Genomic DNA, 24,803 nt, shown 5'->3' on the forward strand with positions numbered 1-24,803 from the left:
ACGGAGGCCGCCCCGGGGGGCCGCGGCGGCCTCACCGCCACCGGTACCGAATTTCCCTTCCCGGTGTGGGGCCTCAGCTCTCGCCCAGCAACATCTCTTGGGTGTCAGCGCCCGTGACAGGCATGGCTCGGGGGTTGCAGCCCCGCCGCAGGTAGTGCTAAGGGGTCACGGGCACTGACAGGCCTCGGTTGGCCTGTGGGGGCCCCACAAGTGGGATCCCGGTGTCGGTAGTGGAGAGGATACAGGCCCAGGCCTGGTCTGGCCTGGTTCTGGAGAGAGATGGCACGTCGCTTTGCACAGCCGCACGGGCCGTGGGTAGGGAGCTCTGAGAGCTGGGGAGGTCGGCCAGCTTGCGGAGGGCAGGTAGGCATCCAGCCGGACCCAGGCAGGCTGGAGGCAACAGGAATCCCCTGAAAATCAGAGTGAAGGGGAATGTCGGTGATGAGAGAGGCTGGAGCTGGAGGGGCTCTGCTAGGCCTGGGGGCCTGGCAGACACAGCCCTGAGGGCCCTCCAAACAGGGCCGCAGCCGGGAGGTGGAGGGAAGAGGCTGTTCCCTCCAGCTCAGCGCTCGTCAGACTGCATCTAGGTACTGTGTCCAGTTCAAAAAGTACGTTAATAAACCAGCGTGATAAACTCCTGCTGAAGGAGAGCAGCGAGTGAGGAAGGGTTGCTTCCTCTGCTGTGCCCCCTCGGACCTCGGTTGTCCATGTCTGGGGGTGATGCAGTGCTCCAAGCCACACGACGCTGGGACTGGAGAGCCAACAGACCTTCTCCTCCTCCTCTCAACCTATTAAACCCTTCACATTTTTCATGCTATCTTTTAGTTTTTCCTAAAGCTGTGTTCTTATCTTCTCGTGCATTGTTAACTAGTTTGGTTTTTCTGTTTGTGAAAAGGTCTCTTTGTTTGTAACCATCACTTTTGTCCTCCTCGTAAACAAGTCTGCAGCAGACCAAAGACATCTCATCTCACAGATTCAGAACCTGGAAATCAGATTTCCCTTCCCAAATCAGGTTTGTCTTAACAAACCTATCAGTAATGAAAACTGTGAGTTCTTCAGTTGTTTAATGTCCTGGTTTTCCTACAGACACTGTATGAGGAATGACATCAGCATTGCATACTCACGTTTGTTGCTATAAATAATGATGTATTTCCAACAAATCAAGAACATCTTGCTGAAGGAAGCTCAGATGTGTGCTAGATTGGTCATGACCTGCACACTGATATTATTGCCTTTTCTTCTTTGACAGCACAAGGTGTTATGTTATGTTATGTTTTTCTGAACACAATGGTCTTGCTATTTCTTTACCCAATTATTTGCTGACCGGTAGTAGATAAGAGTTCTGTATGCTGCACACTGTATAAGATACCAAAGAAAAAAACTGCTTTCAGATGGCCTTGCAGTGTCTGGAGAACTGCGTCATTAATGTAGACATAGATAATAGAGGCACTAACGAGCATTCTTTAGGATAAGATGTATCAAAACATGTAGAAGATAACACTGCGCAGAATCATCCGAGAAGGGTCAAACAGCGGACAAGTGAGGAAGACTACGGAAGACCACCGGAGGACTCCTGAAGACCACCAGAGACCTCAAATATGCCTGCATGAGGGACATTTGCATATGATAATGAGTTCCCAGAAAACTAATGAATAGGTAAAACTTTTCTTGGCAATCTAATGAATATGTATATAGAACCTGTAGATAAACTATGGAATTAACCTGATCACGCGCCCACAATAGGAGGAGAGATCCCCTGTGTGCCCAGCACTGCAATAAAGGATACCTGCTTAATAGTCTTCCGACTATGGAGTCCTGATTTTGGCTTTTCATGGCATCAGATTCATGGACAGAAAAATTTAATTTAAAAAATGGCTGCTATCTCATTTTCTCCTGCTAAATTGTTCAAAATGTTTTTAATGAAATGCTTTTCTGAAACATTTTTAATGAAATTCTTTTCACCTTGAAAGGGTTATGGACAGGGACAACAATTAGTGTTTCTAAGCTGGTATAATAAAGCACTGATTTTATTAGTAGTCTTAAGGAAAATACAGAACACTTAACTATAGGCCAAATGGATGATAACAATGTTCAAATGAAAAAGAACCGTCAGATTATTTTTTATCAACTTTGACCGAGTGCCAAAGTGGAGGTTGTTAAAATGGGACGCTATTGTGTATTCCTATTTGTTACTGGGATGGAACTTGGGATACTGAATTTAGTCTTTTTGAAGCTAAAAGTTTTTTCCTGAATATGAACCAGGAACAATCAGAGCTTAAAGGGATTGTTTCTGGGCAAACAGGATCCTTCTTCTCATGACTTGGTCTTGGTTCACTGACAGTACATCAAAGCAGACAGAGAAATGGCAACTTCATAAAACACAGCCAAATTCCCAAGTTGTGTCCAGACAGGTGCCCTCAGTCGTCATAAGACTAGAAAAATCACATCCTGAAACAGCAGCGATGGTGGGTGTGCCTCGGGGACTGGTGACCAGCCTGGGGCGGGATGGGGGGGAGCTGATGAAGAAAGGTGCCATGGAGAGAGGTCTGTCCCAGCTGGCCACGGTGCCAGCGCTGTAATTTTAATTAGCTGTGTGTATATTTACACATATATAATACACACCGTACCAAGAAAAAGAAAAGGGTTTTAAAGCAATATTTTCTCAACCCTGGCATGTAGACGTGAGCCACGGTAATTTTTTAATGCACACCTTGGTCTGTGAGGAGAAGCCTGTGGGTACGCTCCTGCGTGGGCAGAGTGGGAATGGGAACTGTCAACCTTCAGCCCCATTCATTTGGGACCCCATCTGCTGTCCTTCTGACAAGACTAAAGAGATGGAGAAGAAATCAGGACATTAAATCTCACCTATCTCCTGCTCTGGAGTGAAGTTTTACCTTCTTTATTCAAAGTTTTCCTGGACTGGCACTTGCCAGGTTGTGACAAAGTGAATTTCACAGCTTGTTTTGCCCCCTGCCCTGGATGGCTCAGAAGAAAGTGCTGCAGCATTAGCCTGCTCAGGCTCCTCTGCTGGCAAAAGAAAACCGTCTTTCCCAGCTCTCCAATGGCAGGTAGCAGGATGGCCAAAATAAGGTGCAGCTATACTGCTCCCAGGTCAGAAACTGATGACAGCATTACACATACAATTTATTATACTCGCAGGCATACAGTGAATATGTGAAAGCTCCTGCAGTTACTAAATGTGAACTAGTTAGAGATACCAGGCTTGTCCAAACCCAGAAATTTCTGCTAATTTCTACTCTTTGGCCACAGTTTGCGTGCTGCCTCGTGGCACAAGCACATTAGGGTGTCTAATGTACGTATACTACGTATTTGCTGTAGGTAGGGGAATGCCCCAAAAAGATGCCCAAACAAGTGCTCTACACGTGGCACTTTCAAAGGTTTATTATGCTCTATTATTAACGTTAGCATGATTTTTAACTCTGGTCTGCCGCTGATGAACCCAAGGCAGTGCACAGCGAGGTGCTCTTTTCCCAGGAATTTGGCAGGTTATTTGACCCAATCTTTAAGACAGAAAGAATATGCAAAATTGTATCAGCCTTAGGGTGATTCTGAGGAGTTTGCTTTCCTTTTGCTGCCTTAAAGCAAAAAGGTGATGTATAAAATTTTGCCAGGCAGATTATTTCTACTAGGAGGCGCTCGCTGACCTGGGATCGGATGGGCCTCTCCACCCACTTTCAGATGCATCCTCAAGTTTGCGTTATCCTTAGCTTAAAACACCTCACAGCCCAGGAAACCACGGTGCGCCTGGGACTCAGATGCTGAGGCCATTCCCTCTTCCCAATTCAGGAAAGTGCTGTTTGTCAGGGTTCCAAATTTATAGATAATTTGGCAGCTTATCTTTGTTGTTTGCAGGAGTAAGTGCAAGAGGCAAAGGCATTCTGTAAATTGAAGATCAATGCGTTAGACCAGTAAGCAGACTGAAGTCCAATAATGAATTATTCAATATTCCATGCAAAGGTTCCTGTAGTGAGGTGGGTTCTTTTTTTTTTTTTTTTTTTAGCTTAAAGGATACTTATCGCATACACACTAGATTTAAATAATTTGCAAAAGCTTTTATTCTTCTTTGTGTACGTGGGGACAAATGCAAGCATTTGTCAGTGATTTGTCAGCATCTCAGTGAGATTCCTGCGTGTGCTTTTTGCTGGCTTTGAGCCTCAGTGTGAAAAACGTCAAGACCATTTCCAAATTCAAGAAGCATTTGTAGCTACAGTTTATGGTTTATCCACCGTCCAGTTAGATTTATTTGAGATTATTTGGTTTTGCACGATTCACACCCAGTATTTTTTATTGCTGCATTGCGTTCCTTCTGGTGTGTAAACCGATGGATTGTAGTTTCTGGAAGGCTGTGCAGTGATCTGAAAGGTGCTGCTAGTCCAACAAGGCCAAAGGCTGGAAAGAGCTTAGCACGGGGTGCTTTTATTTCCACATCCTCTTAGACCTCTGCATCCTTGCTCCTGGCCACACTACAGAGTGGGGCAGCTCCCTCCAGCCGGTTTCGTGATCCGCCTCCTTCCTCCAATGTCCTCAGCCCCACTTCCCTGCAGAGAGAGACTAGGTGGACCGTAAAGGCTCTTTTATTGACGGGTCAGAGCACGGCTCAGTTTTGCAGTCCTACGCAGTGGCTGTCCCACGGGGACCCTCACTTCAGCAGAGGCTGTAGCGGCATGCCCTTGGGACCACCGATTTGTGGCGGCCCTTTCACTCTGGAAGAAAAGAAGGCACGTTTGGGCTGATGGACAGAAGAGCAAGAAGCCCGACGGCCCCGATCCCCACCGGGCTGTCCCTTCATCCGCTGCCACCCACAGATGGGGAATTACGGGCGGCGGAGAGGGACGTCCCCCCGCGTCTCTCAGCAAACTCCATGTGGAGGGCAGGATGGAGCTGACTCACTGTGTCTTCTCGATGTCCTCGATGCCCTCAGGCAAACGCACGTGGAGCGTCTCTGGGAGCAGGAAGGCCACCAAGCCGCAGCACACTGCTACGCCGCAGTACGTCACCTCGGGCAGAGACCTCCACACCTCATCCAGCAGAAACACAAGTGGGGCCAAAGCCCCGCCGAGGCGCGCCATGAAGGAGCTGTACCCCATCCCGTTCTGCCTGGAAACGTAGGGCACCGTGGTGGTGCAGAGCACCGCGAGAAAGAGATGGGTACTTGTTTCATATCAGACCTTGGGAAAAAGTGCAGACCCTCTGCCCCTTCCCTCTATTTTTCTACAAGTGCTGAAGCCTTTCCCCCCCCCAGGTTTTTCCTCTGCCAGGCTTTTTCCAGGTTGTTTTTTCTAAATTTCTTTGTATCTTCCTACAATGGTAATATTTCCCAGAGAGCAACCGTAGCTGCTGTGAGAAATAGATTTATGTCTATTATGAGAAAGAAGCTGCAGTTCCACGCTAAAAATACCTTCTCTAAAGTTGTTTCTGCTTTAAATGTCTAAACCGCTGAGTGCATTTTCTACCCATCCCTCTCGTAAGTCCTTCGATCCGCTGAGAGCAAACCTAAGTCCCTCCTTCTCCCAGGTACTTCTAGGCAGGTGGCAGGCACTAGAGATACCGGTGATACCTTTGGTCCTGCTGTGGCTATAAGCCCAGGAGAGCTTGGAGAGGAGGCCAAAAATAAGACCTAGGACCTATTCCGCTTGCTAATTTTCGAGGAATGGGTGGCATTTCACGCTGACAACAAGGATCCCAGGACCTACTTATGCACGTGCAGAGTAAGTACTGCAGAAGGAACCAATGTTTTTGTCTTTATCTGTCAATGTCTTTGAGCATGTAAAAATAAAAACCAATCTGAGAAGAAAAGTAGCAGATCAGTGTGCCCACTTCAGTTTAAATACGCGTCATTCTCCACAGGCAACAGGCCAGTGAAAGTTAAAGGACTACATGGCAGAGAATGGTACTCTGGGTAGGGACGGACAGAGGTGAAGTAAGCCACGAGGCCTGCTGTAATCCATGAGGGTTTTTTCAGACTTTCACAAAGAAACCAGTGAGGCGATTCCCTCCACCAGTATTAGCTATATCCCAAACTATGCTGATGCTAAATCTGGTTTTATGTCACCATTACCTGGATATTTCAAATAAGCTCTCTTTTTCCTCCTGAAAGGCTAGTTAATTGCGGCTTTAATATCATCTGAAGTCCAGAAGACTGTCAAACATGTGGTAGTAGGTGTCCCTTATAAAACTTGGTATTTCAAATTATTGTTTTGGGGGTCTTTTAACAGTTATTGGCAGATTATCATAGGGAACTAAGAATTTACTAAGCACAGTTGCCTCATGGAGTTCAAAAATCTTCCCACACGGAGTACTCCTCACCTTTCTATACATCTTCCTGTCACCATAACCTAACCACACATAACCCAGGTAAAAAAAAGGGTAGCTTTCTGCCCCTCTCCTGTGAGTATGTGTAATCCCTAGAACCTTCTCGAGGCAAGGCATCAGTCCTGTGGGCTAGCCAACAGCACGTCCTGCTGCGCTGATGTGGAAGACCCGAGGGTGACGTCCCACCGAGGCTCTGGTCGTGCACTGGGGTGAGCGGCATCTCTTACCTCAGTACGGTGGGGTAGAGCTCACAGGTGTACAAGAAGGCGGTAGTGAACGCAGCTTCTGAGAAACCTTTGCCCATAATGGCTACTGCAGAGCGCAGGGGGGTGAAGGCTAGGAGGAAAGAAAAGACATTTATGACAATGGTCAAAGAGCAGCCTCTAGGAAGAAGCTTCTTGTGGCCTCAGGTACAAGAAGGAAGAGGGTTCAATGCTCCTACAGACAAAACAGGGAGCTTCATAGCCCTGGAGCTGCTGCCTCCAAAGTCTGGACCAGTAAGGTCGGTAACTGTTAGCCCAAGTGGGAGCTGAACTGATGAAAGGATAGGTTCCAACATTTCCAGCTGGACAATGCCTATAATAAAGATAGGCACTTCACCTCGCCATCACTGGACTCTCACTAGCCACTTCACGGTGACTGGAGACCACGTTGCTACCAGATATTAGCGCTAGCCCACATTGGCAACCTTGTCCCATAGTTGCTTTTCTAGGAGGAGGACATCTCCATACAGATTTGCCTGTGGGCAAGATCTACGCTTCTCCTTCTCTAGCACTGCACAGAATGGAAACCTCCCCTCTAGCAAGTACTGTGTATAGCAGAAGAGAATCTTACGCTTGGGAATAACGATGTTGGCTCCTATGCATAGTCCGGTCAGGATGAGTGCCCACGCCTGACTCTGCCGTCGTCCAACTCGATTCACCAGCACGTACATGATCATCTTGGCTGGAATCTCAATGAAGCCAAAGACAAACTGGGAGAGATACATGTTGAGCCCAAAGCCAGTTAGGTTCATGCTCATGCCGTAATAAGAGAAGGCAACACCAAACCTGCAAGGAGTGTGTGGAGATGGGGCTTAGGGAAATCCAGCTGGGAAGTGCAGGACAAATCCCCTGTGAAAAGTGACACTGCTTACCACAGAGTCCCAGAACACAGAGAGATCTTCCGCAGGACTGGTGTCCTGAACAAGGTGATGTAAGAGTAATTCTCTCCTGGCTTTTTGTCTGTTGTCATCCTTCTGAGGTCCTGGGAGAGGTGGAAAGAAGGAAATAGCTCAGCTGCTGTACATTTAGGATCCAGACATGAAACCCTAGACAGGCTGGGGTCTGTGTCCTTCCCAGCTCCATCTCCATCTTGCATTTTCCATACGTTCCCATTGCAGCACAATTCTCTGGCCATACATTATCAGAGGCATGTCTTCCTACAACTTTATAGACTGCCTACCATTTTAGACCTTTTTTTTCTCCCATGGCCCCTTCTCCCCTTTTACGTACATACCCAATGTGGCCAAAAGGGTTGCAGAAAAATGGCAGATCATCATGGTGTTAGCAAAGTCAGCGTTGGCCACTTCCAGCCTCTTCCCCATGTGGTTGCCTGCCGTTGTGTCAGGTCTCAGGCAGGAGCTAACAGTGAGCTGCGTGCTTTATTCTCATGAGTGCATTTATAGAAAGCGTGATTATTTATACTCTGTTTATATAAATACAAAGTCAGGCACTGAGAAGTGAGCCCTGCACATAAGGAAGAAGGGAGGGCTTATTCACAAAATCTTTTAGCAACTGAATTAGGGGTAAGTACCGGGAGAGTTGGTAAGTTCTACTCACTGGCTGAGATGCAAGAGATCCACACAACTACAGGTCTGCAATGCAGGCAGCTATACCTAAGCTAGTTGCCATAGGCTCACTGTGTAGTTAATGGAGATCTCCAGTGGAAGGGATGGAGTAATTTTATTCTAGAGCAAACAACAGCATTTGGTCAAAAGGACCACGTGCTAGCCTCCATTGGCTATTCATTAGATTGCAAACTGTAAAGGAGACTGCAGACAGTGATGATGCGGACACCTAATGTTGGGAGAGATGAATTCCTCTCAGGATGGCCTTGCTTCATCATGTCCAAAAATCATCAGCAAATGCAGGGTAGGACAGTTACGGCTGGTTAGGTTATGAATCACAGGAAACCTTGAGGAGAGAGTCTGTGTAACTAGTTACATGTGTTCTCAAATCAATATCCTCTTCAGAGAAAGCAAAGCCTTGGCCAAAGCTTTTGCATAAACACTTAATCCCAGCCACCGAGCTGCATAGGGAACCTACAACTTAGATGGATGAAGAGGGCCGGCAGCATCTTGGACCAGAGGATCATCCTCTCCAGTGCCTTGTCTCCAACAGCATCCTGCAGTGGAGCCTGCAGAAGAGCTGGGCAAGCATGTAGAGATACTCCCCTAGAAACGGCACCACCTCCAGCCATTCAGGGACTTTCTGAAACCAGACATGGTGTCTGTCTGTTTAGCATCTTGATGATCTTTTCCCACATTATCTAGTGGTTTGTTGAACCCACTTTTTTCCTTTTATTTCTGTATACTCATCTCTGGATCTGGTAACTTTTGTTAGTGCTGCAGTATGGCAAGTAAGTTATATATTTTTTTAAACTTTTACCTTTTTTTTTTTTTTTACCTTTTTTCACAGACAAATAATAAGTCTTTTCATCCAAATGCATAAGATGAATCATAGCACTGATAACAGACTACTTCTGCAATGCTAGGAATTTCAATATGAGATTCAAGTTACCCTGATGGCAGTCCGTCCTCTCTTTAATTTGCATGATTTGCTATTAAAATGGGTAACAAAAGACATTAACATGGAAAACATCTTCTAGTATGTATTGTTAGCCAGATTTCTTGGGATGTGGAAGGACAACTGGGAGAGCCAGAACAGTGAGAACCCCAGGAAACTTAAAATGCACATCAGTCAGTGATGGCTGGGGAATGAGGAGGGTGAGGGAATCTGCAGGCCTACTGCATCACCTACAATTAAGACAGTGCTGAACAGTTATGAGGGCTGGGGACTTGTGGAAATATCTAATAAAAGAGAAATCCCAGCCCAAAGACCTCTCTGGTTAAAAGAATTGTACAAAATGAAAGAAAACGTTAGGAAAGGGGAGAGGATAGCTCTAAGTAACAGCATGTTTCACTAGGGAAGAGCTAAGATTTTGTTTCTAATTGCACGCTATTCTTTGCAGTTTTTGGATGAGTGACAGAGCTTTTCATACTGAAAAAAGAATTTCACACTGAGAAATTCCTTAATCAGTTCTCTAAGACAATGCTATTAAACCTGAGCGTACGTCAGTAACGTGCTGTGCAATTAGCCAGAGATTATATCTTTCAAACTCAAACTTGAATCAGCTAAGTCCATGTTTGGATAAGGACAAGAAAAAACAAGTATGTCCTTATAAACCTCATGAATCCAGCAAGGAGTCACAGCTGCAAGCCTTTCTCCATCGTAGTTCAGTGGTCACAGTATGGTGTAACTTGGTGCAAGGCTGTGATAGTGGGGAAGCCCCAGCTACATTTCCTAACCCTAAGAATGAGGGTGCAAGCCTATTTAGTCCAGTGCATTGAGGCTTCTTGTCATGGCAATAATGAATGGAAAGACACTCCACCTAACGAACAGGATTTCTGGCCCTATGGGAGCTGAGCTGCTGCTTTATCTTTAGTCGAGGGTGTAGCTGCTTTCTAGAGTAAAATGGAGCATGGCACCCTGCGGACCACAGATCACACTGCAGGCTGAACATTGCTTCAGGTATCAAACAGCAGTAAAACATAGAGAGAGAGAAAACGGGAGAGGAAGAACACATGTCTAGATCTTCAGTTTCTCACCTCTGGTGAGACAGCAAAGTCTTTCCTTCCGTTCATTCTTGCACATCTAAGCAGATGCCTGTGAGCTCGTTTCACTTTGCCGTTGGCTATGAGCCACCGGGCAGACTCTGGGACCCACCTGGAGCAAGGAGAGAAGACAGTGTTCCTGTTGGCACTTCATGTTTTCCACCCCACATACATGGCCCTGGCCAAAAAGAGGGGGTCTTCTCTATGAGACTTCAACCTCAGCTAAAAATAGCAACTGTGGTGCATGAGAATAAGAGTAATGGGACACCCTTGTTACACGTACATGGTGTTCTACCCTGAAAGGAGTAGTCTGCTAATTGAAGTATGTCTAGCCAAAATTTTTATCATGTGATCTTTGATCAAAGCTTGAATTTTCTGAGCTGGTTGAAGTTTCAAACTCCTATCAGTTCAAGTTGGCCCCAGAGAGTTTATATTTACAGATTCATGCTTTTTGGGACTCTTTAAACTTTGAAATTGTAGGATATAAAAAATGACTGTGTGGAAAGGATTTAGTGAGCTCTATACTTAATTAATTGCTAAACTTGTTTGTTTTTCACAATAATCAAAGCCTTCTGCACAAGACACTCAACTGGGGTCTAAATCATTGCGGCTGCGGCCCCCAGTGAAGTATCCATGCTAGTCATTGAGCGACAAGGGGTGCTGTACTGCTGTAGAGCTAATTAGCAACTCTGAGAGGTCTGCTTAGCAGACCCGTGTAGGGTGGGAGTCCTGTGGCTCTTATTTTTCTGTCTGTTCCAGCAAAAGATCCAGCACTTGTCATAAACTAGCATCTGCAACTCCCTCTCCTTGGACTTATTTCTAATCTTGCATCTGGTTGCGACTGATGGCCACATGGCCCTGTTTGACACGGAGCTTCCCAGGCCACAGTGCAGCCCATCTGGCCTACAGGGTACGTGGTGGTTTTTGGGTTCGCATAGCAGTCAGGGTCCAGAAGACATTGGAAGTACCCCAGAGTGGCTACCTCCTGCTAGAGCAGCCAACACCTACCTCCCGCTACCCAAATCTGTCCCCCGAGAGAAGTAGAAAACAGAATCTGCCGTTCTCATGGAGACTTTCAGCTGAGCATCCTGTGCAGTCAGTGGGAGGACTTACAGCCTTGAAGAAATATGTGGGTATGAGGTCTAGTGAGGTCACACAGTTGTCAAAATCTCTCATTGGAGTCTCCCACTGGAGTGGTCCAAGACCAGATCACTGTGAGCTGTTGGTGATTAATGTGCCCTAAATCAGGTTACAATAAAACTAATGAACAACTGCTGTCACTATTCAAGCAGTAGCTGAAAAGGATGTGTAGAGCAAAAACATTTGCAGAACTGGTCTTCTGGAAAATTTTCAACTCCTTCCCATAAGCTTATAACCCAATGCACCTTGGGAAATAAAAAGAATGAAAGATGGCATTTTGCACTCATTGCCACCATCTCCAGAGTATAGTATCATGTCTTTTGGTTGTCTAATGTCTCAACTGAGTTCTGACATTGTGTCAACGATATCTACAGAGCATGCTAAATTAGATTTTGATTCCATGCTTCAGGGACTTTTAATTATCCAACAATCACTGACCTCTTGGGTGCTTCAAGTTTGATCAGACTACAGTATAATTTGTTGGGGAACCAATCTCCATGAAAGGCATTAACATAAGAGAAAAAAAATCAGCTATCATGAAAAAGGTGGGTCCAAATGTATCTGTGAATTTCAGCACTTCCCAGGACTCAATTTTTTATGGCTGGTTGTCCTAAAAAAAGAGCAAAACAACTCAAACTAAAAAAGTCAGCAGAACACATATTTTAGTTATGTTGGACTTGATCAGCGAAATATCAGATGTTACTCTTTGCCAGAAACCCCTCATCACCACCAAAACAATACATATTTTTTGAGCCATTGATTAACAACAGCATCCGTTTATATCCCATTTTTCGTAAGTATTATTTGAGATTTTTGTGCTAGATCTGTGCAGCTATTTAATCTACTGCTTCATGCTGATGGACAGACATAGTAAGCAAGCAAACCATAGTCTCTAGAAGCCTCTTTGATGGCCTCTGAAAGGCACTTCAGCATTTGGTTATCACTCTTTCTGCTCAGCGATTCTGCATATAATTTTGGGGCCCACGTGTCTAACAATCAGAGCTTATTCTGCATGGTTTCTAGCTACAGCTCCCCATCACCCTTAGAGACACGTCTGTGATTTCTGCAGTGTGGTCCAACACCACACCGATGTCCAAGAGGAACTAAACAACTACCTTAAGGTGGAGGAGACCCAGGCCCCCATTTCTGAATGTTTTCAGTGGGACAGTTGTGGGAATACCTGCTTGCTTATTTCAACACGGGACTTTTGTCCAGCCATGAAATGGAGCTGTTTATTCAAAGGACTGTTTTGGATCATTGAATAAGTTGATCCAATACACTTCACATTACAGTCACAGTATCAGTGAATCGACCCTGTATTCTAGTCTGTGTTACTACATGAAAAAAAGAAAAAAGAAAATTAGTTTCTTCGATTAAATGAACCATCTCCCATTTTAAGGCTAAGGACATGTCAGGTATTTCTTAGATAATGCTACAGGAGGGAAATAGCCCACAGAAAGTGGATGTCTGTGACCCATCAGGATGGTTACACAGCTGAGAAAGGCCATGGGAAGTGCAGAGATAAATGCACCTGACCTAGCCTGCAGATGTCATTGCCTCGTATGGAAAAATTGGTACCAAAGGTATCCTCCCTCCCCAATGAGGTGGGGACAGAGGATGGATAAATTATTTACCTTGAGCCTACCAGGGATTAAAGGCAGGGATCTGGCCCGGTCCTGCCTCCCTTTATTCGGATCTCTTTTCTTGCTCCGAGCCACGTCTGACAGTGCTTGCAGCACCAAATTCTGCTCCTTTGCGCTGCAACCTGTCCCCCAAATGCCTGGCCTCGGCCCCAATCCTGCCTCCTCCTTGTCCCCAAAGCCATGGTGCTTGGCTCGTTGGAGCTGCCACCCCTGGGCAATCCGAGTGCAAGACACAGACGAGTCCCGCTCCTCTTTGGGTTGCTGGAGCCAATCCTAGGATCAGCGTTGCAACTTTTGCCCCGCTCACAGGGCAGAGGAGGCAAATCACAGCCCGCTCCCATCCCCACCAGCCGTCCGGCTGTAGGTCGCTGCACTCACCACAGGCAGACGATGCTCAGAAGACACGGTCCTGTTACGGCCACTAATAACCAGCGCCATTCCCGCACCAAGTACGCTACGGCGGCCAGCAGCATGTTCCCGACGCTCCAGAACATGCTAGTCAGGATCCCGGAGAAGGTGCGGTGCTCTACGTCCACCCACTCCATCCCTGTAAGAAGGAGGCAACGTTCAGGTGGGACGCACAGGACTTCTCCGGGAGGGGGTCTGCAGGGCTTTTTAACAAGGGCAAAGCGAGGTAACGTCCCTGGTCTTCTCCTCCAGGAAAGTTCCACTGTTTGGCTGACATTTGGCATATTTAAAATGTTCATCCACAACGGTTAACCTCTTGCAAAGCTGTAAGCAACTAAAATAAAGCCTTAAAAGAAGAAACACTGGACATATAGTAAGAAACAGTGCTAAAAACACCTTAGGTTATACTTTTTTTTCATCCCATTCAATAGCGTTCAAATGGTCTTCTTCATCAAATAGATAATTTTTTTTTCCCTAATCATCTTGCCTGCACAGTTTCCCATTTCTCTGCCCACTTATCATTCCAGATTAAAGAAATATATTAGGATTGTCATTCATGTGGAATCTATCTGGAGTAGGTAAAACCAGAACAGATGGTGGTCTCCTTGTTTGTGTGTGTGAACCAAAAGCCAATTTTCATGCAAAGATCTGGACATCTTGCTACAACCTCTGACAATCAGAAATGTTCCTCCCAAGCTCATTGATCTTTATAACAATAAAAAACCATAGCAGGCCTTGGGATTTGTCAGGTCTCGTGTGGACTTTTCCAGTATTGAAGCCATTTTAGCTTGATTTTGGATATATTGGCAAAAATCCTGGAAATTTTTGCTGCACCTGTAACTTGCCCTTCAGTACAATGAGTCTCGCCTAGTATATCCCCACTGTATCTGCAAAATCATCCAGTGCTCTGTTGGGTACCCTTAAGTTTGGAGCTTGTTTTTATTATATAATTACCTAAATTCTTCAGCTTCGGTTTTGCCTAGCTCTGTATGATTGGTTTTTTGTGCGGTTCTTTCCCCCCACTCTTTCTAAAAATACAGACTGGGAACGTATGAAAACTGAGCAAATTCAGGACCGGGGAGGTAGAAACATCCCGTGAATGACACACTGTCCTCCTCCTGCTGAGGACATGGCAACGGTGATGAATTGTCTTAGCAGCGTGTTTGAAGGGTGAGAACTCAGTATCAGAGGAAAGGGGCAGATACTTTATGGTTTTTATTGTACTACTGAAGATCCTTAAGAGGAATTGGGTAGCATGGATTGCAAGTGTTAATGTTGCAACAGAAGTACTAATAAGTGGTTGTTATATTTTGAGTAGACTGTTAAAGTATTAATTAGACTAACAGAAAATTGTAATTGTTGGATCCTCCCAAGCGGGATGTTCTTTTGGCTGCCTGTAGTGAAATTGCACACATAGCAATTCCCAAACTCCTGTTCCTACTAGCTCTGCCCTGTCTGGTAGACAAGTCCCTACCTACCCGCTGCCTGTCAGAAGTCCCCGTGTACAACCGGGCACCCACAAACCCCCACATACTTACCCAAAGGCAATACAATAAGGGAGACGCCGCTCAGGGCCACCCCGGTGAGGGTCCGCGTGACGGCCAGCATGCTGTAGGAGACGGAGGCGGCACTCAGCATCCCAAATATGACAGCGCACACAAGCGACAGCAGGAGCATGGCTTTCCGTCCGAACCTGTCACGAGCACAGGCTGGGTTACAGCGGCTGGAAACCTGTCCCGGGAGCAGGGTTTGAAACGGGGCAAAGCAGAGACTCGAGAAGAAAAATGAAAATATTGCCTGCCCTGCAAAAAGCCCAAGATGCAACACCCCAGAGAGGAGGAAACAGCTCTGCGTATAGCCGGTGCCACAGTGGTGCGGTCCCATTCAGAGGGCCAGCCTGCCCCGCGAGCATCGGGCACGAGGCTCTCCAATGGAAAGAGCAGCACTGATCAAAACTATGTATCGCGCTCCCCTGTTCGATGCCATCATCAAAAGCAGTGATGTCAGCTTGAAACCCCACGGTGCCGGCACACCCTGCTCCCTCCGATGGCTGTCCCCATGCCTGGCTCAGCATGTCCTCCTCCCGTGGCTCACTCAGGACCAGCCACTGCCGCCGCTCTCGAGGAGGAGAGAGAACCATGACGCTTTCACCCCGATCCTTGGAAAGAAAACAAAGATCCCAAAGGAAAATAAAAAGAATCCAATTGTCAGCCCACATGTGCAAATAGCCCTGATGTCCTAAGGGGTCTATGAGGAATCTGCTAGGAGTTGTTCACCAAGGGGTTTGGAAGCTGTAGGACCATCTTACCCTTGGTGCAGAGTCCTGTGCGGAGAGCATGGAGAAATACAGAACGTCAGATGCACATGTATGTACACAGAGAGAGAGAAAGAAATAGGCATATATGTATTTCTACACAACCTATGAAAATCTAAAAATCAAAATGGAGCACAAGTCATCAGTCTTCCGATGAACATCAGCACTGCATGTGACGAAAGCTTAGGTTCAAACTGGAGTAGTGAATTAACCCTGCCAACAGGTAATGTTCAGTCTATGGGGACTGAAATCCTGGTCTGATTCTGGCATTAGGGCTCTCTTAGTGGTCACCGGAGAAGGACGGTGGCAAGAATGATTGCTCCAGGGCAAAAAGTGATGTGCTGGGACATAATGCTGCAGTAACATTCCTAAAAATGATCATAAATGACTTCATGCAGCAGCTAGTTAATGAATCTACTGGAGAAAAAACAACTTGTGGCTTGGGCCCGGGCAGTTTGCTGGATCTGCTTTGAAATTTAAGCAGAGACACTTTGCAAAAGTCATCATAATGCCCCTGGGTCAGAGCAGCAAACACCCAGAAACACACCAGAGCTGGATTCTGTTTCCAATAGGGTAACTGTCTAAGAAAGAAGATTCATTTTTTAAGTGAAGATTTTTCTTGAAAATACACTAAGAAGGATATAAAACCATAAGATTCCCTGCAGGGCGTAAGGCAGCTATTTATGGACCCATTACTAGGCTCTCTCAGCAAATGCATGCCACCTGCTAGGGAAACCAGAGGCGAGCTGGCAGGAGTGAACTGCAGGCTACAGGGAGGCTGCTGGAAATAATGCTGTTCAAATTGTCTTCAAAGGGAGAGGTAGGAAAGCACAACCTCTGAAAGATTAAATGTAGAAAATATAATAAAAGGAGGAAACTGCACAAGCCTAAAAATTAATAAAAAATCCCTTTTCATAAATATCCCAATCTGGAAGTCTACCAAAGCATCATACAGCCAATTCAGTACAAGGACAAGGTACAAAGGGAGTGTTTGGAAAAGAGCAAACAGAAACAACATATATATATATATTTGCATATATATATTCACTGTGAAGGTCGTTGGAGGGTTTAACAGGGTACAATTTGTCAGTAGAGTTGTTCTCAAATCCAAACGTCTGTAGAGGCTTAGAACAAACTGAACCTGAACTGTAGCAAAATGCCAGGACCAGATGGTTTTCACCCTGGACTACTAGAGGTGAAATCTCTGCATTCCTGTTAGCACAAAGAAGTGGGACCTCTTCTCTGTTAGAGAAAAGGAAGGCTGCTAATGGGCCGTCAGCTTTTAAGGGGTCTTAGGAGAGATGCGGGGCATGACACCTGAGGTTTAACAGATCTCCCAAATTTACTGCGACCATCTGATGCTCCCATCCAGTCACAGAGCTCTTTAAGTGCCTTCTGCAGTTCTCCACACTCAGGTCTCATCTCTACCAACCCGGCCACTCAGCAGCACCTCCCCACTCGCTCCTTTTCCAGTAATTTATAAATGTGCTGAAAAGCACACAAATCGAAGCACAGGTCTCCCTCCACTGTCTCGACTGAACACTTACATCGCCTGTCTCCTTCCTGGCTTTTAATCAATTATTTAGTTACACAGAGACCTTCCTTCTTATCCTAGGGCAGCTCAGTTTCTTTAGGAGCCTTTGGTAAGGAAACTTCTTGAAATCTGCGTAGATGGTATCTCCTCTGTTCACATGCCTGTTAGCGCATTCAAAGAAATTCAGTATGTTCGTAAGGCAAGGATCTTTTGCAAAAACCCTGCTGATTCTTCACTAGTGTGTCATATCTACCCATGTAGCCGCTGGTTCAATCTTTCAGAATAGTTTGTACTAGTTTGCCTCATACAGATAGATGTCAGGCTGCCTGGAAGTTCCCGAGATCTTTTTTGGAAACCAATTTAAAACTGATTTGATACATGATACTTTCCCAGCCCTCTGCTGTGGAGGTCACACAACGCCAACAGTGTTCCAGCTTTTTCATCCCAGATTTCCTATGGGGCCCTGGGATGACCACTCCCTGCTCCTGGCATTTTACTGGCATTCACCTGGTGTATTTCTCTATGCCGCCTTCTATCAGCTTATTTCAAAGCTCCATCTCCAACACCTGCCCCTACACATTCTCCCGCTGTGAACACAAACTCATTTCTGTCTCACACTACAGCCTTTTTATTTCCAGATGCTCCTTTTACGCCTCTATCTTCTGCTGGCTCTTCCCCCTCACAATCCATTTGAAAACCAAATTATTTTTCATTTTGCTCTAGCAGAGACCTTCTCTTCTGCCTTATTTTGTCCCGCTCCTTTTCATGATTCTAAATTTCTTTCCCTCCAACTGTGCTATAAAAGCATTTTAGATACAAAGCCAAGACACACAGTTTGAAGATCAGCCAGATGTCTTGGGTCCTTGTAAAAGTATACTGATACACTCACATGCAAAGATATAGATGCAAAAATTCCCATCAGCAGCGCAAAGTCTCTGGGTGTTTCATACTGTGAAGCTGGTTCCCCTCTGCCGTGCAGTGATTTTGTAGCCTGTTGTACCCTAAAGGTTTTTTGCTCCCGGAGGAAGGAAATCAGGCAGCAGTTTCCTGTGCAGGAAACTCAGATATTAAATAATGAATAGCGTACAGTGAAGAGAACATCCTGATTGCGTGCCTGCACCACGTATTCTCTGCTGCTTGCAAAACTATTTAGTTTCTTAATTGATGCCCTTTCTAGATTATTACTCAGATTTTTTTTCAGGTTTACATCATCACATTCTAACGAGAGCAGATTTGCTCCTGTTTTCCTCGTTGCCTCAGCTCTTACTTGGGGAATGCCTCCCTGCTTCTAATAACCTCCTTTACTCTGCTTCTCTAGTAATGACAGTCAGGTTTTGCTTTCCGGAAACTCTTTTTTTTTCAGCTATAGCATGCATTTGCTCTGAGCCCCTCACCTGGGTATCCTTAGCCAATTTCCATGTAACTTGCAAGGAGTTAACTCTTGTTTTGGTTTTGTTTTAGCCACCTTTCTCCTTTTTGAGGCAGTTGTCTTTTCTGAAATTGGTTTTCACGGACAGTGGATTTTTTTCAGTTTTTACTGTTCCTGCAGCAATACTGACCACAGCATTGTGGTCATTGCTGCGGTGCATCTTACTTCTAACCAAGGCCAGAGCTGCTGCTTTGGTGGGCTGCTAACTGGCCGATCCATGGAGCATTTAGCCCCTGCATTGCTTCCCAGTATGACTTTAACCCAATTTTCATGTGAGAGGCTGGATTCTCCCTTTACGATTGTGTTTTCTCCTTTCTCTGCCCCTCTGATTGCCTTTTGCAGGTCACAGGTTTGCGAAGTTCTCATGGTGAACCTGAAGCCCTGGAGGAACAGCTTGAAAAGGGTCAAACCTGTCTGAAAGGTATCCGAATACCACGGCCCCCATCGTAACGCCGATGAAGAAGAAGGTTGCAGTCGCCTGGTTCAGTCCGCGCTGCTCGCATACGAGGTCCCACTGAAACACAAGGCCAAAATGACGCTTAGTGCCCAGTTGCCTTTTCACACCCCTTCCCTCCGGCGGTCAGCTATCGTGTCTTGCAATTTATATCGGCCGAATCTGATTGAGGGCTAGAACCCTGCACTAAACTGCACATAGGACAGTGCCAGAGTCCTGAAAAATATAAAGTTGCATCTCACAAAACTCACGAGGCCTCCCAGTTATCTATCCCCACTGTGACAGCCTCTCTGTGGACACTTGTTGGGCATCAGAAAGTTTTCCTGGGTACCGCTTATCATGGAGAGTTCCCCCCTTTTCTTCTCCTGACCCCTGCGGTAGCTGCTTTCAACCTGCCCGCGTATACGTCTCTCCCAGCTCCCTCTGCCATGCTCCTGGGACTGCCCTGCTGAGATGGGCATTTGCAGGGTGCCACACTGCAGCGAGCTGTAAGACGTGCCTCAGCCTTCATTAGGGAACGTCGTGTTGATATCCAGTTACTCTTGCCCTGACCAGTTTCCTTTGAAGTTGTCGATGCAGGGAGGAAGGAGGGCAGAGGGGGAGTCAGACCAAATACTTGCTCTTGACGCTAACTTACTGATTTCTTACAGAGAAGTTGGTCTAGACATTGTTCCTAATTAAGTTAATGAGCGTCATTTTAGTTTCTTGGAGGTGCAAATGTCGCTAATCATTACAGAATGCTGCGGCCGAGCTGCAGAGTTAATTTTCTATATGTGCAAACTTGGCAAAGCTTAATTTAATCATCAACCCAGCCTCGCGGCCTCTCTGACAAGGCCAGCCAGACCTTCAGCAACCTTTCTTGCTGCAAGAGCAAAAGAGCCCAGAGAAAGCCCTGGCCCCTTCACCGTGTCCCGAGGCCACTGCACCCGTGGGTGCAGCATCACGAGGCTCCATGCTCAGCATCCGCGCTGCAGGGTACCTCACCCTGCTTTTTCCCCCAAGGGTGCTTTACACCTTTCTCCCCAAAACAGTGCAAAAATAAGGTCCAAGCCTGGGCACATCTGGCCCTCACCTCCGTGCCTGCCAAAAGCAGGGGTGGTTGGGTGGTGGGGAGGAGGCACCACCTCTAGGTTAAGACTTAGTCCTGCTCTCACTGAGACAGTCAGCACTATCATTTCCAACCCAACCATGCCCCTTTCATCTGACCAAATTGTCCCGTTCCCTAAGACCTCCTGTGATTTGGGCTGCTTTTCAAGGAAGGTAAAGCATTAACACCCAGAGGTATCACTGCTGGTCCTAGCAAAGTGTTTCAGAAGGTGGGTGGTTAATGTTTGATGGGCAGGGACCTTGGGCAGGCTCAAGGTTCTGGCTGGCCAGCATGTGGTATCTCAGCGGGAGACCTTTGGAGAGAACATTTGGCTTGACAGCAAGAGACACTGGTGGTAGAGAAGAGAGGCGGCATGATCTTGGGGAGAAGAGGAGGAAGCCAGAGATCAGTGAGAAGGAGTGGGCAAGGGAATAGAAGTTACAAAGTGTTTGGAAAATCAGGAAAGCAAGTCATGGGCTCATATGAAAACCTGATAGGGTGCAGTCCTGTGCAAATGCCATGTGGCCCAAGCAGAGAAAATCCTCTATGTGTGTCTTTCCCCTGCACCCCCCCAGCCCCCTGCCAATCTCTCAGTCACCTGGAGAAATTAAGATGCTTATAATGAGAAATGTTGGCTTCTAACTATCAATCTAAGCAAGATGATGATGGTAATAATAACAATAACAATAATAATAATAGTAGTAATAATAAAAAAAAAGTTGGCTTCTAACTCTAAGCTTCAGAGAGCTTCCCCATCCCAGGAAATCTTCTCTAAACAAGTCATTTCCACTGGTTACAATGCAAAGATTCCCCTCTGATTCTGTGCAGCGGGCAAACACCTCTCCATCTGCTCCTCAAAACACTGAGCTAATTTCATTTCGGCTAGGCCACAGGCCAGGCGTTACCTGCGTGGAGATGGTGGAGGTGAACTGCGAGTGGTCATAGACCCATCCGTGCTGGCACTCCTGGATGATGGAGTTGTTTTCTGGTTGCAGAGAGGAATTGAGCAGCAGGTGAAACTGAGGCTGCGAGAACATCTCGCAGGACTTGAAAGTGCCATCGGGCTCCCGGGGGATGCTGATGAGCAGAACTTCCTCCATGGTGAGGTTCACAAATGCCTCTTGGTGTGGAATTGCACAGTGATGAGAGGGGGTAGCAGCAAGAAAATTGTGCAGCAGGAAATGCATGGGAAGGTTCATTCTTGGAAGGCAGAGGATAAACAGAATCAAAATCTGGAATTTGCCAAAGCCATCGATTTCCAGCAAGAGATCCTCAAATTTCATATTTTTTTTTTTGTGGAGTTTGCTCATTCAGAGGATCTGTGTACTAAGGAGCAGCAACATGAGCTTGAAAAGCGGTCTCTGTCGTTGGAGCTCAACTTCCCATGGCTTTTCATACAGCCACTTCACTGGACTTTGAGCCCTTGCTGAAAGGTTGTCAAAAGTCACGATGAAACTCTCCATTTGGGGTAGAGCCAAAGAAATTATCCTGGGTGCACACGACATCCATTTCAAGTGGACCCAGCACAAAGCGCCTTCTCTTTTCTCCTGTTGTGGTATTTGAGAGGGTGATCCGCATTAGGAAAGGAGGCTGTGGGAAAAGTGCTGTGAAAACACTGTCGTTTCTAGGCTGGGGGTACCACGCAGCATCTCGGGCGCTGCAACAAACTCTGTCTAGTGTGAGCTGATCACCAGCCAGCCCAGCTGGACCATAGGGAGAGCAGGGTTGACCCACTGTGTAGGGATGCCCAGAGGCACCAAAGCATCAGCTAAGCGGGTTTTTTTAGTATGGTTTGTGTCAAGTCATGACCTGGGAGGAGGGAGTATGGAGAGAGCGAGAGGGTGCCCAGAAGAGATCGAGTCTCTGGATGGATGCAAACAGGGAGGGGAGCACCCCGGGGAGAAAAGGTGAGCTGTGGGTGAGGGCGACCTGCTCACCAGTGTCCTCCAAAGGATGGAAAAAGTGAAAGCGTTTCCCCACAAAGTCCCTTTCTCCACCTTGGGAGAGTGCTTTCCCAGGCCACGTGCAAGGCAGCGATGAGAGCTGCAGTGCCGGCACGCAGAGAGGCTGCTCCCGCCACGTTAGGGGCCATGACTTACTCCTGCAAGGTCCCAGCCACGTGCCGGTTTGCTCTGGGGACCGATGCAACAGCCGAAGGGGTGAGTGTGCAGCCCCTGACAGGGCCACCGGTACTGCTGCCGCCACTGCACGGGGCTTGCATCGTGGTTCTTCCACTGCCTGCTTCAGGGGGCGGTTTCCTGGAAGAGGTGGGTCTTTAATGTGAATTTCCACTCTTCTTATGCTCTTAACCAAGAAAATGAGCTCTTCGTTCAGCCGGAGCCACTGCAGAACAAGAATGGACGGTGCATCTGAGAGGCTGAAAGGTGGCTGGTCATCAAAGGTGTGTAACACACAGCTGTATATCACACAGCTGCTGGGCAAAAGCTTTCGCCCCAGGGTGGCAGGGAGCAGAAAAATTGCTGAATTTTTTGGAAGAGTTACAGAAATAATGGCTGGAAAATGCAGCAACTGGGGAGATGTGGCATCAGAGCTGGCACAGCTTGGTTCACACGACCAACATGGTTCAAAGAAGAGTCCCTAGTCAATGAGCTAGGAACAAAAAAAAAAAGAAATCCAGAAGTGGCAGCTCCACGTACCCCAGGCCTGCCAAAATTGCCAGGAGGTGTACAACCTTCTCCACGGCTGGCAGAGACCTGGCTGGAGGATGACTGGCACTTCAAGACAAGATAGACACAATTCCCGGCCACTCAACTGAGCAAGCTTAGGAAAAGGGATGAGATTAGGGCAGTTAAACTGGAAGCAGTGGGAGAAGGGGCTCTATGCTGACTCTGGCTCTACCCTTTCCCGCAAGTCCCTTAACACCCTCGCCATGTCTGCATACAAACCATGGGCATGCTTCCCTTGCAGCGAGTGCTCCGGACAGGCTGGACCCATGGAGCAGCCCCTGGGGATAACACATCCGAGACGGTCGTGTCCCAAAAGATTCAGGGAGCAGTGCATCATGCGGCAAGCAGGGGCAGCACCCCGTTGCCCGTCCAAAGGCTACAGCCCCTTTGCAGGGTGCACGTGAAGTAGCACAGTTACTGACAGCTTGCTCTAGGTTATCTCCTGCTGTACCTTCACACTCTGTACCTCTCTCCTCACGGTCTGTGTCCTCCCTCCTCCACCAGCCCTGCAGTCTTGAGAGTTTGTGGATGCTGACGTGTCGTCCCGAACCTTTCTCCGAGTTGTCAACCTGCGACATGCTCTGCCTTAAAGCAGCTCTAGTTTAGCCATCCACCTAGAAAGCGGTGACTTTTGGTGTTGGGATGCAGGCACATCAAGAGGCTGGGTACAGATAAAGTTCTGCTTTATTAAAAAAAGCTGTCTGCTGCCAGGCGCTGCCGAGAGCTGCCTGTCTGCGCTGCCTCGGCTGGTGACTGCCTGCCCTGGTCCCTGCAGCAGAAAGCGAGCGAGAAAGGGCTGTAATGCAGCAGGTAGAGACAAGGAGGTCCGAAAAAGCTTTTTGTAGGGCCTCCTGCTGTGGCTGAATGCCCAAACTGAGTATCGCCCAGGTACTAAATACTGCAAAGGCGCGAAGCATACTGAGCAGGATAACACCATGCGCTCAGGCTTACGAGGCGAAGGATGCCATGCTGTGACCTTAGGAGCTCTTTGCTCTTTTCAGCAGCATTCCTGGTCGCCCATGTTTAACTAATGCGCTGCCCCAGTCTTTGCTACGAACCATTTTGGTGGTCATCCTGGGATGAGCATGGAGGAAGCATACAGGAGTGAAGCAGGGACATCTGACGACGCTGTGCCTCCAGGGTTACAGTTTAAGCTGAAGTTGAACTAAAGGACAAATTGTTTTTCTTCACCACTGATCTTCTGAGAGCAAGGAACAGAAACTCTCATTGATATGCTGTTGCATATTTACACTGCAAAGCAGCTCCAGCCTCCCCATCAGAAATGAGGTTACGGGTCACTGCTCTGCAATGCCTGGGGCTCTGTTGTTCATACTGCAATTGCTTAAAATATGCATCACTTGATTGCTGTATTTCTCTAACCCAAACATGCTCATTTAACCAGTCAGCAGATTTAGTTAATGACCACCATGTGTGCAAATGCTGTGACTGACTATGCCCTACCACCTGGTTAATTAGACCCAGGACCTGGCTCGAATGGCTTGGACTTTCCCGGCAGCGGTGAGAGTGGGTGGACTGCTCTGCTGCTGCTTTCACGTGTAAAACTGGAAAGAAGAGTTTACTTTTTGCTTCGCATGTGTACAATTTTCTTTCGCAACCTTTCTTTCTTCTCCTTGTCGTGGATGCCAACTTTAAATGACTCAGTCGCTAATGTGCTGGCTTCTCTGTTTCAAGCGGTAATTTCGTAACACCTTGCGTGGAGCTGTATTAGGCTGGATGGTGAAAGTAGTGAGGGAGTTGATTTGCTCCTTTAGCAATTAGAGCCACCCCATGGGTATCCCAACCGCTGCAGGGTAGCTGGAGATCTGATCAGTTGCTGCAGGTTGGTGCTTAAATAGTAATTTTCTCCTATGGGAAAGCTGCAGATCCTGAAATCCTCCCT

General features: G+C 47.0%; 1 protein-coding gene and 1 long non-coding RNA gene across 3 annotated transcripts; one reads left to right on the top strand and one right to left on the bottom strand.

Annotated features, from left to right (window-relative positions):
- On the top strand, positions 1 to 1,799 carry LOC115350450. The gene is made up of 2 exons (XR_003926443.1): positions 1 to 151; positions 896 to 1,799. It is a non-coding gene; the product is annotated as an uncharacterized LOC115350450 (long non-coding RNA).
- Positions 1,800 to 4,052: 2,253 nt separating this feature from the next.
- On the bottom strand, positions 4,053 to 22,864 carry SLC22A7 (solute carrier family 22 member 7). 2 transcript variants are annotated; one of them, XM_041128542.1, is made up of 10 exons: positions 21,122 to 22,864; positions 19,086 to 19,189; positions 14,937 to 15,091; positions 13,369 to 13,537; positions 10,202 to 10,319; positions 7,469 to 7,578; positions 7,168 to 7,382; positions 6,561 to 6,669; positions 4,912 to 4,996; positions 4,053 to 4,724 (listed from the first exon to the last, which is right to left on the bottom strand). In XM_041128542.1, the coding sequence occupies exons 1-9, from the start codon at positions 21,524 to 21,526 to the stop codon at positions 4,939 to 4,941; spliced, it is 1,443 nt and encodes a 480-aa protein (XP_040984476.1). In that variant the 5' UTR covers positions 21,527 to 22,864; the 3' UTR covers positions 4,053 to 4,724; positions 4,912 to 4,938. The 2 variants fall into 2 exon arrangements, with proteins under 2 accessions (XP_040984476.1, XP_029892041.1); XM_030036181.2 differs by having other exon boundaries at positions 4,912 to 5,118.
- Between the last annotated feature and the right edge of the window lie 1,939 nt (positions 22,865 to 24,803).

Source organism: Aquila chrysaetos, chromosome 13 (genome assembly GCF_900496995.4).
Source record: "Aquila chrysaetos chrysaetos chromosome 13, bAquChr1.4, whole genome shotgun sequence".
NCBI classification, from domain to species: domain Eukaryota; kingdom Metazoa; phylum Chordata; class Aves; order Accipitriformes; family Accipitridae; genus Aquila; species Aquila chrysaetos.

Excerpts from the sequence above, each read along its gene's own strand:
- SLC22A7 (XM_030036181.2), bottom strand. The coding sequence starts at position 21,526 with ATGAGCAAACTCCACAAAAAAAAAAATATGAAATTTGAGGATCTCTTG. Across the intron at positions 15,092-19,085 it reads TTCGGATACCTTTCAGACAG|GTTCGGACGGAAAGCCATGC; the intron begins GTTTGACCCTTT and ends TGCTCGTGACAG. Across the intron at positions 7,579-10,201 it reads ACTTTGCTGTCTCACCAGAG|GACCTCAGAAGGATGACAAC; the intron begins GTGAGAAACTGA and ends CACCTCTCCCAG.